Source organism: Fukomys damarensis, unplaced genomic scaffold, assembly GCF_012274545.1.
Source record: "Fukomys damarensis isolate Sample0158 unplaced genomic scaffold, DMR_v1.0_HiC HiC_scaffold_14, whole genome shotgun sequence".
Lineage (NCBI taxonomy): Eukaryota > Metazoa > Chordata > Mammalia > Rodentia > Bathyergidae > Fukomys > Fukomys damarensis.
Genome location: NW_022900926.1, coordinates 54,121,224 through 54,135,681, shown reverse-complemented (window position 1 = coordinate 54,135,681; position 14,458 = coordinate 54,121,224). Strand labels below are relative to the sequence as shown.

General features: G+C 35.2%; 1 protein-coding gene across 1 annotated transcript in view; it reads right to left on the bottom strand.

Annotated features, from left to right (window-relative positions):
• Nucleotides 1–2,260: 2,260 nt before the first annotated feature.
• Pm20d2 (peptidase M20 domain containing 2) overlaps nt 2,261–14,458 on the bottom strand; it is a 13,975-nt gene continuing 1,777 nt past the window's right edge. The window contains exons 2-8 of the mRNA XM_033763175.1: nt 12,891–12,936; nt 12,334–12,482; nt 10,874–11,016; nt 8,960–9,114; nt 6,451–6,586; nt 2,724–2,831; nt 2,261–2,519 (exon numbers count right to left, since the gene is read on the bottom strand). Of these exons, the coding sequence (XP_033619066.1) occupies nt 2,365–2,519; nt 2,724–2,831; nt 6,451–6,586; nt 8,960–9,114; nt 10,874–11,016; nt 12,334–12,482; nt 12,891–12,936 (892 nt within the window). The 3' untranslated portion in view covers nt 2,261–2,364. The remainder of the gene's footprint in view (nt 2,520–2,723; nt 2,832–6,450; nt 6,587–8,959; nt 9,115–10,873; nt 11,017–12,333; nt 12,483–12,890; nt 12,937–14,458) is intronic.

The following is a 14,458-nucleotide window of genomic DNA, read 5'->3' as shown; positions in this document are numbered from 1 at the left end:
TTTCTCTTGCAGTGCAGAAGCTTTTTGGTAAGATGAGATCCCAGTTGTTGATTCTTTGTGTAAGTTAAATTAAAAAGAGCCAACAATAGGATAATAACACAATGATGATGTCAGTACATATCAGTTATAACCCTCAATGTTAATGGGCTCAATTCACCAATCAAAAGAAATCAACTGGCAGAATGGATTAAGAAGCAAAATCCAATTTATTTAGAATTAAAAGAATCATACCACAGTGATGTATGCTCACCCATGTTTATAGCAGCACAGTTTGTAATAGCTAAAACTTGGAAACAGCCCAATTGCCCATAAAGTAGAGACTGCATAAAGATGTTTGTTTTTTTTATATAAAATGGAATACTACTCAGCCATAAAGAATGAGAAACTAGACAGATTTATAGCTAAGTGGATGCACATTGAAGATATACTCTTAAGTGAAATTAATAGGACACAGGTGTAAATACCATATAGTTTCTCTGGTGTGATAAACTAAAAGTTTAAATAAGGGTCACAATGTATAACTGATATTTTGCAATAGGAAGAAAAGGTCTAAAGGTATTGGGTGAACGGGAGGTGTAGGCGAAAGATAAAAAGGGGAGAAAAAAATAAAAGGAAAAAAATGGAAACAGAGTCTTTGAAAATAGGGAAGGGAGGCTAAGGGAATGGGGAAAAATTAAGAACCAAGATATGTCATGTAAAGGTACAGGATATCAATGGTGAACATAACTATACTATATATTTTAAAAGTACTGATAAACTCAATAAAAAGAAAAATAAATAAATAAAATGTACCAATAAAGATTCAATTTATATAAAAATGTGACAATTTTTTTCTGCAGGGCTATATTTTATTCTAATTAAAAAAAAAATCTTCATTGAATAAGTCTGAATTATAAGAATCTTCCATTTCCCCCAGTGAAAGTTCCATCGACAGTGTTTTAGGCACACTCAAGAAAGTAAACTTAAAGGAATATGGATGAAATCATTAAATGTTAACTTTTGATGTTTAAAAATATTTTTAAAACATTGCTTTTCCCATTCTTATTTTATGAAACAATTGCAGCCAAACTCTCCACAGACATTTTTGCTACTGTATTCTTTCTCATAACAAAGACCACCAAGTCATCTAGGTTTCCATGACACAAAATCTGAACCTTCACCTGCTTTATTTGGGATACTCCACCATTTGAACCAGCATATATCATGACTTATTAGTCTGCTAAAACCATCACAGCAAAGTACCATAGACCACATGGCTTAAACAACAATTCTGGTGGCTCAAGTCCAAGGTCAGGGATTGGCAGATTTGGTTACTCCAATCACAGCATAAAATATGTTTTCCCACATATTTTTTTCACATTCTTTTATAGTGTTTAAGAAATTCACTCTGAGGAACCATGAAAAACTTCTAGTAAGTTTTAATAAATACTGGGCTAGCATGAGGCCTAAGAAGGCTCAGAACTCTGTGGAGTTGGGTGAGCCAGGCTGGCTTCCAAGAAGACACTAGTGGGGGACTCCGAAGATTTCAGAGTAAAGCAGGTGCCAGCCAGTGTTCCTCTTTCAAGTTCTCCTAGAATGTCCTGGGCTACCACACAAACACCTTATAGGAAGGGTCCAATCTTGTTGTTCTGTAATATTTCATGTTACCATATACTGCATTAGGAATTACTTTAGTGCCACTTCTGAGTTAACTACATGTAAAAAAAGAACATTCTCATTTCCCTTCAAATGGTAAAACCAAAGCTTATTCTTTGTACCTGAGTTCCTAGCTGTTTCCACAAGCATTTCTGATTAAAAGGCTACTTTTATTACAAATGAAGAATTTTTCTAAACCAAAGCAACTGTAGTCAGATATTTGAAACAAACATTGCCTAAACTTAAAATGTGAACTTTAAAATTACTTCAGAGAATATGTTTCCCGCTCATACCATAAAACTCATAGGTGAAAATTCAAGGTTTGAAATTCCTTGGACCTTTCCAAATATACAACATATACATTTATAAAATATTATCAGCGATAAATCATGTATCATCTAGCTTCTTTTAGGAACTGGTTTCACATACCAACTCCAGAAATATCACAATTCCAGCAAGTATAGACTTGCAAATATTTTAATTTTTAGATGAGTGTTTTCTCCTCATCCTGTCCTTACCACATAAAAAAGCCTGTCTTTAAGATTGAAAAATGAGGGCTGGGGATTTATCTTATTGGTTCCGCCACCTGCCTCACAAGCATAAGGACCCAGGTTTGATCCCCGGAACCAAAAAAAAAAAAAGATTGAAAAATGAACGTGTTTTCTTTAGAAAGATTAAAGAAAAATTATCATTTCTTCTTGATTCATAAATGACTTCTAAGTCTTCCTTTTATTCTACTGTATTTAAAAATTGTTCTTCTTGAAGTTTCAATCTAAAGTCCTCTCTGATTCTCTCCAGCAACCCTGGTTTAAAAACAACATCCAGTGCAGTCATTGCCAGAGCTTTGGCCACACGTAAAGCATAGAACTGAGCTTCTTGTGATCCTAAAAGATAGAAAAAGTGAATTAAAATATCTCCATAGTTATTAAAAATTAATTCAAGTTATTTCACAATATCTATTGCCTCTCCAACTGCCTGTCACACACAGTATAGTACTTTCTCAGGTGATGTTAGGTAGTGAAATAAGAAAAGCAGCTACTACCAGTAAAAGAGAACACACCAGATAGACATTCAAGTCTGACACTTACCTGCAGCTTCTGTGTATTGTTCAGTATGATTCAAGGCGTCAGATCCGATGTAAAAATATGGATGAATTCCAGGAACCACAAAAGTAACATTTCCGAAATCGGTAGATCCTTAGAATACACAGAGTACAAAATGTATATTTGGTTAAATACTTTTGAATGATGAAATTATAACCAGAAACCTGTACTCAGCTATAGTTTTCTACCCTGTTAAGAGATCTAAAGAAGTGAACTTCGTGGAGAGCTGTCCGTGCACTCGTGCTCTTACAGCCTCCCCTCCACTTATTTGCTTCCACCTCCATCACTGCCCCACAGGCCTCAGAACATCTCCTGGATCTGCTCACCAGCCCAACAGCTACTCTCACTTGCCCTCCAAGTAGCACTCCACTGTTGTCCTCCCATCTGTGAACTCTGACAGCCCTTCTTCCGTCTCTCTTGGGACAGCCACCTCTAACCATGAAGTACTAATTATTCAAGACTCAATTCTAGGCCCTTTCCTTTTCTTACACCTCATTCTTTCTCAAGATTCTGTCCACTGAGTATTGCTTCAATGACCACCAAATCAAATTAATTAATTCTTAGTCTTCTTTAAGATTCAATTGGCAACCTGGTATCTCTTGTTGGATGTATTGAAATTCATGATATTGAGGTCTATTTCCTCTGTCCACCTGTTGGCAATACCTCCCAAACAGCTCAGAATCATAACACTTTTCTCATCACCTTCACCAATACCTGTCTTCCTTTTCCAAGCATTCTACACTAGATCACTTCTTCCTGAACTAATATAACAGTCTCCTAATTGGTCTATTTGCTAATTTTTTTTCAGTCTTACATGGCCTGATCTGACTCCATTCACCTTTCTAGCCTGATCTCATAACAAGGTCCCACTTATCCTCTAGCATCCAGCTGCTCTGGACACTCTCCATGCTCTGCTCCACCACAGACTTTGCACACGATGTCTTGTCTTTAACAACTTTACTTGTTACCCTTTGGATATCATGTTAAACACCATTTCCTTGGGGAAGGCTTACTTCACCTCCCTAGTAAGGCCAATTTCCTCTAGCAGAGACACTCACAGTATTGTATTAATTTTCTAATGTACAGAACTTTTCAGTGTCAGTTTTCCATTTATTGGATTATTGGTCAATGCCTGTCTTACAAACCAGATCATGAATCTCAATAAAGTAAGAAGTCAGAGGGCAGGCACAAGGGGAAAAAATGAGAACCAAGACTTGTCATGTAGAGGTACAAGATCCCAACAATGAATGTAACTGTACTGTATCCCTAAAATGTACCAATAAACTCAATTAAAGCTGAAAAAAAAACCAAAACAAATCAGCATGCATCTAACCTTTTACATGACTGAGACTAACTTTTTTTTCAGTAAATCATAGTGAAAACAAAGCCCTGTGTCCACTCAATGTATATTTACAGACTGCTTATTATGAATCAAAAACTGCCAGGCATAGTTAGACTACATAGGAATAAGTGATAAGGGAATGAAAGCAAAAATATGTAACAGGAGCTAACATTTGGAATCAGCACATCCTAAACATAATTCTACATGCTTCATATTTATTAATATTATTAATTAATATTTTGAACAGTTCTCATTTTATACAGGAAGAAGCTGAGGTTTATAGATATGAAATAATGTGCCCATATTCTCATAGTTACTAGTTATGTGGTAAAGGCAGATCAAGACCAGGCTTTGAGGTTCTATAATGGCTCCATATACTGGGAATACATGAGGTGGTAGAGCAGTAACAAGATGGACAAAAGCCTACTGCATATTTTAGCATCTTACTTGTGGGCATGGCCCTAAAGCCTAGAAATCATATTCAAATCACAGCCCCTTTATTTTAATGTTTTGTCTATTATATATAAGGCAAACCTTGGCTGAATCTGACTATGACTCCTTCCGCTGATAGCGAGAATGCAGAAACATGCTAGGGTACAAGCATAGAACTAAGAAATTGCCTTGACAACAAATTCATAGTCTTTAGAACGGAGCTGAGCTCTCAGTACCGTTCAGAAAATGCATGTGCACAATATATACCCCTCTGATGGGCCTGGCCAACTTCTTTCCACAGCAATTCTCTAGCAATCCTCCAGCTAACCATCTAACATTCACCTTGTACTACCAACAGCTTCCTAGGAAGGATGTCTCTCCACTCCTGCCCTCCTTCCTAAAATTTACCTTCAACTACTTCTGTCAATATTTCTTTTAAAAATCTTTTCCAAGTCTCCCTCAAGTTTGCACCTATTCTATTTTACTTTAAAGGTAATTTTCTTGGAAAAGACTCTTTCTTTGCTATTTCTTGAAAAAGAAGAGCCTTCCTTTGCTATCTCTACTGTTTCAACAGCAAATAAATACAATGGGTGGAGAAGTGAGATTTTATCTGCCCTCCTTCCTAAAATTTACCTTCAACTACTTCTGTCAATATTTCTTTTAAAAATTTTTCCAAGTCTCCCTCAAGTTTGCACCTATTCTATTTTACTTTAAAGCTAATTTTCTTGGAAAAGGCTCTTTCTTTGCTATTTCTTGAAAAAGAAGAGTCTTCCTTTGCTATCTCTACTGTTTCAACAGCAAATAAATACAATGGGTGGAGAAGTGAGATTTTGCATCTGGTCTCACCTGGTCTTCAACTGTCTTCCAGACCATCTATAAATTTCTTATTGCTGGTCCAACAGACACGGACCACACTTACCTTATTCAGTCTCTTCAGCACCTGACATTATTTATTCCTGGTCTAGAAGTTCTCTACTCCTTTGGCTTCTGTGACTTCACTTTCCCATGAATATCCAGCTTTCTCTAACTATTCGATCTCCTTCTCAAACTACTTTCTTTGCCATATCTTAAATGCTATTGATCCCAACATTTCACTTTGGGCATCTCTGAGCTCTCTGAGCTCAAGACAATCTCATTAATACCTTTAACTACCTCCCATATATTAACAACTCCTAAGTCTTCAACCTAGATATCTTTCAGGGTTCCAAACTCAAAAAGGCTATTAAACAGTTCCACTTAGAAATTATACAAGCACCTCAAATTTAACATGCTAACAATCTATATACCAACCCACCTGGCCCCAAACCATTCTTGAATTCCTTCTCTCAGTGAATGACAATGACACTCCATTTTTATCACCAAGTCCTTTGGGATCTACTTCATTAATATTTATTATATTTAGGAGAAACATCTCTAACTTGCAAATGTATAGTAATAATATGATTATAAAAGGAAGTAAATCTAAAATAAACCCAAATATGATTATTTAAATTCTAATAATCATCTGTTACTCCTTGAATCTGAAATTGCTAAGATAACCAAGTACTTTATAACTTGTTTATTGTGATGACTGAGAACAAGTTAAAATTTATTTCCCATTTTATTATATTACTTCAAAATTTTAAGTGAATTTAAACACTAGAAATATTTAAAATGTAGACCAAAAAGTGGGTTGGCTATTGCTAAAAACAAATCTGTTAATTTGACATTTTACACTCATTGAAAAGTATGTTGGCTTCTTTCCCCTGACCATAAAGTTTGCGAAAATACCGTTTAAAACATCAAACTGTACTGTTTGCTTTAAATGTGCCAAAAAATTAATGCGGGGAAAACACATCAGCAGAACCTCTTCACCTCCAAACCATTAATCAAAGCCATTTGACCAAAGATGGCATTTCTCTTCCTCAAATAACTCAGTAAATAAAAGAACTTAATTACCTGAAGAGCCATTCAACATCGCATCTTCTGAAATGAATTCTATACCCAGTTTTTTTCCATTTTCCATATAAGTTTTCCATAGGCTCTTATTAGGAAGAACATTGTAATAATCATGTGCTCCACTTTTAATTTCTACCTAATAAAAATTATAAAACAAAATTTGAAATAAAAAAAACTCAAATAAGTAATTTCAAACAAGGGTTGGGTTTCAAAAAGGAAGAAATATTAAGAGCAGGCACTTTCACATCCAGATACATATTCTCTCAAATCTCTTACATATATTTTTATTTTTTATAAAGAGTCCATAAACCCTATCTTATTTATGCACCAAACCTTATAATGTCACCAAGCTCTATACTACCAGCATGTGCCAACTTCAATCATCTAAAAAGGGTTTGGATAACCCAGAAACTTCAATTTTGATACCCCCAAGTAATTTTGATACAGATGGACAAAAAAACCACATTCTTTGAGGAACACTGCTCTGTTTCATCTCCAAAAGAAAGAAATTCTGCATTACTAACATTCAATACACAAACAGACACTGACACCACTGCCTCATCTGAAAGGGACCCGAGAAATACAGAAGCCTCACAACAAGGAAGAGCTGAAAATGATCCTCATTTATTAATTCAAGTGTATGAAAACACAGAAGCAGTTTATGTGTGCCCAGCTACATAGACTAACAGACTTCATTTTGATGGAATCAAAATGTGCACTATTCTCTCAAACTAAATTCCAAAAGTTAGCAAAAGCTAATCATAAAATAGCAGAGATCACATTTGGCGATAACTAAGGTAGAAATAATGCCAACCTTGTAATCAGATCTTACAAGTCAGTCAAAATTATTAAAGAAATTATTTTAGAAATTATTAAAAGAATGTTTAAAATATAGGTTCAAATCTAACAACAATAAGCTCTACACTCAAAGGCTATTGTACATTTTCAGATACTAGTTAATCATAATAGTTCAGCATGTATTTTGTTATGGCATATCCCTAGATGTCCCCCCAAAACCTCGTGTACTCACAGGTGGGGCTTTTTGGAGCTGGCAGGATCTAGTGTGCGATACTGAGATTAAGACTGTATAGTGCAAACTTAGTCCCTGATTGATTTAGCATAGTTCTGGGTACAGACAATAGGAAGGCCCATCCTGGGTGTGGCTGGCACTACTCAAAGGCTGATAGCCTGGATGGAATGAAAGGCAAAGCGAAGCTTGCTCATGCTGTTGCTGCTTCCTGCCTATTGCCAAGGACTGTTTCTCCTCCGCCTTGCCACTATGCCTTGGAGCAGTAGACTAAACTCTGTAAACTGCGGGCTGAAATAAACTTTTCCTCCTTGAACTTGTGGGTGTCAAGTATTTTGTCCTAGCAACAAAACCTAAGACAGTTTTATAAATATTTAAAATACTGACCATAAATTTTTACATTCTTATCTTTGCTGACTACATTCTCTGAGACCTCTCATTCTTTCACATATCTGAAAGTAGTACTATCATCCTTCAAAGTTCAATTCAGATGTACAGTCTTCCATGACACCTTCTTCTTAATGGTCCCAGAACACAGCTTTCTTGTTTCAGATTCTTCCTGCCATTTACTGTCTGTGCCATTCCTAGAACACTTGACATACAATGTCTGGAAATTACTGCTACTTTGAGACAATGTTACTATGTTAATAAACCATACATCACTAGACTGTTAAGTACAGAAAAACCTAAGTAATACATATGAAGGCTAGGCTCTAATGTCTTCACAACAACTGGTTTAACCTCTCTCAAGAATCCCAAGATAATATTGTCTCCCTATGTTTTTAAGTAAGAAAACAGAGGTCCAGAGATAGTAAATGTTTCTACAGGCTACAGAATAAGCAAGGCTGAGAGGCACAGGTCAAGATTCTATTTGTCCAACTAAACTAAGTACAACATTCTTATTTTGTATAATTCTAAAACTCATCTACTTGACATCATATAGTCTGATATTTTCTGTTCAACTCAACAAAACATCATGACTACCTTCTGTGTATACTTTAACTTCCGTTCTAGCAAACCATATTTATATCACTAATACACTTTCATATCACTACACCGAAAACAGCTTTAGTAGGTTTTGTTATGAAGTCTTTTTTTCAGGAACTACTGTATATAAAGCAATTCTAAAAGCATATCTGCCAATAAGGGAGGATATACTTGCAAAAAGTCAGGGATTCTAGTGTAGCAGTATCTAAACTATTGTAGTTAGTGTATAAGTGAGGTGACCTATAGTTTTCATATTGCAGACACTGAATAAAATACATAATTAAAGGCTTTCACGTTAACTATTCAGCTAACTCATTTTGCATATTCAAGACATCAGCAGCAAACACAAGGCCCTGTATTTAATCTCCATCACCCAAAACAACAAAAACCATCACCAAATGAAAAAGAGGTAAGTTGGGTTTCAATTTAACTTCATAGAAACAGCTTAAACCCACATATATACCCCTGATTATAATTAACTCTGAAAGTTCTTACTGTGCACCCTGTGGCCAAAGCTGCAGCTCTGAAGCAATCTTCTGCCTTTTTGGTCAAAACTTGAAGTTCTTTCATTGAGGGTGCACGGAAGTAATAGATTAATTCAGAATAAGAGGGAATGATATTGGGTTTTACACCACCATTTTTTATTATACCTATAAAAAGAACCAAATTACTGGAATTAAGCTTGGTGATCATTATTTTAAGCTTTAATACATCCATAAAGAAAAATAATATAAATTTCTTAGCTTCACAGATATACTAATTGAAGATGTTGATATCGTGTACAAGTTTCTATACAGGTAGTGATTATTCACAGCTAATGGGAAAAAACTGACTATATTATGTACTTTAATCTAAGGAATCTAGATAATGTGAAGAAATTATGATGAAGGCATATGATGTACCTGAGCACTAGCTTGCCTAGTATGTGTGAGGCCTCAAGTTTGACCCTCAGCACTATAAAAAGAACAAACAACAAAATTATAATCTACACTATATAGAAACTGTTAGAAATTACCTAACTACAAAAAAGTACTATCTTAAGCTTTCTTGAGACCATTAGTTGTATGGTTTGATAAACTTTGACCTAAAAAAAACAACCAAGTCAATATGAGGGTGTACCTGGAATCTCAGTACTGAGAGGCTATAGCACGAGGATGGTGAGTTCAAGGCCAGCCTGACTACACAATGAGACCATGTCTCAAAAGGATAACAAAAAGCTGGGCATGGTTACATATCCCTAGAATCCCAGCACTCTGAGAGGGTGAGGCTGGAGCGTAATAGATTTGTGCTGCCTGGGAAGTTTACTAACCATAAAAGCTCTTGGTTCAGCCCCCAAAACCACCAATGAAAAAAGTAAACAACAACAACAACACAAAAACAAAAATGAGAAACCTACCAAACAAATCTTCTATACTGAAAAAATAAAATCCTCCCCCCAAAAAACAATGATATAGATTTTATAATTACTCTCATACTTTAAGAATCCCATGAATATTTTAAATGGCATCTAGGATTGGGAAAATAATTTTTACACCAAGAAGAAACCAATACAGATAAAAGATCACTAGATTCTATAATCTGCCCCCCAAAATCCCACATTTATTTAGAATTACATAGAATGAAGATTTACCCACTCAAAGTATTAACTAGAGATACAAAATTTAATTCCATATGACCTACTTAATAATAAAATATGTCTGCTCTAAAAAAATCTTATTTGTCCCCCTCCCAATACTGGTTATTGAACTTAGGACTTTGCACTTGGGAGGCAGGCGACTTGCCACTGAGCTAAATCTCCAGCCCTTATTTGTTCCTTTTAAGGAAACTAAGACAAGTAGGTAAAAGTCCAGTTACAGACTGACTTTAGCCTACAGCAAAATCAGTTAAAGAAATTATATATAAGTAAAACAGTTTCCTAAATCATAAGGAAATAAACTAAAAAATGACATTTGTACCTTTGAGATAGTACTTTATTAATGGATTTATATTATGGCAATGAGCATAATTTTAAATGATTTTATTCAGGATTAAACAGCACATGTGTTTTAAATAAAACCAGCAGTCATTACATATTAAGGAAATGACAATACCTTGAAATTATTAAGACAGTGGAAAATCAATTCCACCCTTTAAATACCCACAAAAAGAATGTAGCCACCTACATAAAACCTTTTGTTGTATTACTCCAAAGATGACCATTTCAATTTATGTACAATGATCCTGTCTTCCTACCCATATACAAACATTGTAGTCACATAATTTTCTGAAAATATGGTTAAATTTTTTAAAATATTCATATAAAGCACTTAAAGTATTTCCAAGTGTATTTTTAAATCTAATATTACATAATTATGTTGCAATGAAATATATTAAACATCATCTATTATACAAAGTATTTGATATTCATACCATGAACTCTCCAGGTTGGTTTCATTTGCTGTCTTAACACAGACAGATTGTTATAGGCAAGAACAGCAGCATCTAAGGCATTTACTCCTTCCCAAGGGTAAGCAGCAGCATGAGATGCTTTTCCATAGTATTTCACAGTCACACTAGGAAAAAAATCATCTGAAATTACTTTCTCCATATCCCTAAAGTAAGAAAATCCAGTTAGGCATGTGGCACACACCTGTAATCCTAGCACTCAGGAGGCTGAAGCAGGAGGATCACTGGAAGTTTGTGGCCAGCCTGGGCTAAGTAGTGGATTTAAGGCCAGCTTGAACTACATGTCTCAAAAAAAAAAAAAAAAATCCCAGAAGAATTGCAGTTATTCAAAACTAATTCAGATTGCTAAAATTTTGATTTGCAAATCACTTATAGTAAAAGCATTGTAATTTACTTATGTTAGTTTATTATTTTATTATGTAACAGTGTGCCTGATGCAAAGAAAGCATTCCCACAAGAGAGGCAACTTTGCTCAATCACCTTCTGCAGATCAAATATTACACAAAAGAAGATCCTGTCTTCTTTTACACTGCATTGTAATGGTTCATTAAGTTTGCAAAAATTCAGATAATTCTGTCTGAAGGTCAGAAGACAAAAAGTAACATTTGAAATTAATACAACATCTGAAAATCAGATTATAGTCACAATGGTATTCAGGTTCTATATTCTGGCTCAGGACATAATTTATCCTCTTTGTTAAGACCAAACAGAAATAAATAAAATGGAGATGTGTGTTTTCTTCCCAACTGTTTCTTGCAAATCTTTTCAGTCAAAAAAGCAATTTCATTTCAAAGGACACATATATTCCAAAAATCATATTATTCTCAGAGTTCAAAATAGAACATGAATATCAATATTTTTTGTTTTTAATTTTTGTTTTATTTATTTTTGGCAGTACCAGAGACTGAACACAGCTTTCACATAGAACTATTAACCCTAACCATTTTATCTTGAGACAGGGTCTCACCAGTGGCCACGTGGGGCTCACTTTCAATCCACCTGCCTCAGCCTCCCAGTGTACTCAGATTATAGATGTATGCCACGATGCCCAGCTAACTATATCATTCCTATGTTTTAAGGTATTATTTCGATAGCTCACTTATGAACACCATAATAAATATGAATTAAAAGAGCCTTGTCAAAAGTCATCTAATGTAAGTCAAGATAGCCTATCATTATCTTTCAACTTACTATTTGTTTTTTTTTAAGATACAGGGTCTCCTGATATTGCCCAGGTTAGTCTGAACTCACAAACTCAAGTGATCTTCCTACCTCCTGAGTGGCTCAGACTAGAGGCACATGCTACTGTACCAAACTCAATTTATTTTGCAATACATAAATGTGAAAGTTTAAATCTCTGATTTAGACATACAAGACACATCCTGTTTTCCACTAAGAAGTTTACCTTCAGCTTGATTACTTACTCATGTTCAGCTACATCCTGTAGATAAGGAGCATTCTCTTGGGATGGATGGGCCATAAAAACAACATCAAGGTTTTTAAAAGCACCTGCTTCAATTAAATCAATTTTGCCACCACCATCTTCTTCTGCAGGGGTTCCCAAGACAATTACCTAGAAAGAAATATCTGTATCAGAGCAAAAGCACAAAAAGTCCTAGTAGGAAAATATCAAACAGGTTCCCTAGCATATGCATTCACAATCTACATCAAAGCCTATAAACTATGGAGAGAGGTTTTGTCCTATGCTTATACAGTTTGTGTACATATACAATGCTAAATCACAAATTTAATTTACATTGTTATACTAATTTGGTGCTAAGAATGAACTCAAAACTGTCCCCAATTTTTAACAGCAAAAATTAAAAAAAAAAATGAATATCACATACTTAGTTTCTCAAAATTTGTTAGGACTTACTCCTTAAGGCTTCTTCATGGCTATGCTATTTAGTATACGTATGTAATTATTTATAAGCATTTTATTGGTAAGGAACCTTCCAATAAAGGTCTTAGTTATCCTCACAACAACCCTGTGAGGTAGGTAAGTGATCATTTCAGGAAGGGTGATTCTGAGAAAGAGTGAAGTGTCATGCCCCAGGTCACAGAACAATTCTTCAGGCAGAATCTATTTTGCATAGATTATCTTAACCTTCTGGCCTGAACTACCTACTTTAAAAGTCTTAACCCATTAGTGAGATTATTTTGCATAGATTATCTTAACCTTCTGGCCTGAACTACCTACTTTAAAAGTCTTAACCCATTAATCCTTTAAGAAGAGCATCAAACAAGTCTTAATACCATGGTTAGAAATGGCCAACTGTTACACAACTTACTAATTCGATTCCACCAGTTCAATCAGGCAGATTTACTGGTCCCCAAACACCTAATTGAACAAAAGAGAACTTTACAGAATAAACATTTTACTTTGATATTTAAGTTTAAATTCTTCAAACAGTTTCAAAAAGCAAAGAAAAATATGTATAAACAACTACAATACAATGAAACAAGCTAGAAGTGTCTTAGCTTGTAAAGAGAATCAACATAAATTCCATTTTTAGGTAAAACAGTTAACCTTACTAAACTGAGAAGAGCTACTCGAAATTAGAAGTTAATGAGTTTTCTTTGTAAGTTATACCCAAACTCTTAAACTGCTCTTTACTCTTTATCTTTGACTTATTAAGTTTGATGGGCCTCCAGAGGACAGCTCAGAACCTTTATATACCTGGTTAACGGTAAATCCAGGATTCCATCCAACAGCAAAGGCCCTTTCCCCTCCGTAAACAAAAAAACCTAACCAAATCCAAAAACAAGCCCTCAGAGGCAGAAAATAGAACAGAGCCTAAGAGAAAAAGCTATAAGAGATGGAACTGTTAGACTAAAAGAGAAAAGTTACTGACATTGGCAATAATGGGCCAAAGAACATTAAAACATTTGTCTTCCCCTTAACCTGAGTGATGATCACAGAATGAAGAATATATCATCTGGAAAAACAGAGTAACACAAGATTAAACTTGCCTATGACAAATATAAATGACATTCCCCTGTTGAAAGAATCCAGATATTAAAAATCGTAAAAGAAGGGACCAGTGATTTAGCTCCGTGGTTTCGGCGCCTGCCTCTCAAGCACGAGGAACTGAGTTCAATCCCTGGTACCAAAACAAAAAAACAAACATCATAAAATCGTAAAATAAAAAATTAAGACTTAAGGATGAACTCATCAATGTAGTACACGTTTATTAGCTTTCCCATCATGTGTCTATTTCTAAGAGGTTTGGTGGTTTCAGCGACTGAAAACTTCCTATCCGAAAGCGATACTCAAATTACAATAGCTCCTTGAACTGCCACAAACCAAAGATTTGGGGAAATCTGTAAAGGAGTTCTGGGTTTTCCCACTTCATCCAAACATTAAACAACCTCGTCAGCAAACTACAGTTGCTATCAGTTACCTAAACTATTCCATAACGAAAACTGGGCTTGGTTCTAAATTCTTTCCTAAGAGTTCAATGAGTTGTTTACAAATTCAGAGATGAAGGAAAGCTGCAGAACGCAGCCGGGGGCAGCACGGGAGCCCGCACTCGCTCGGGGCCGCCC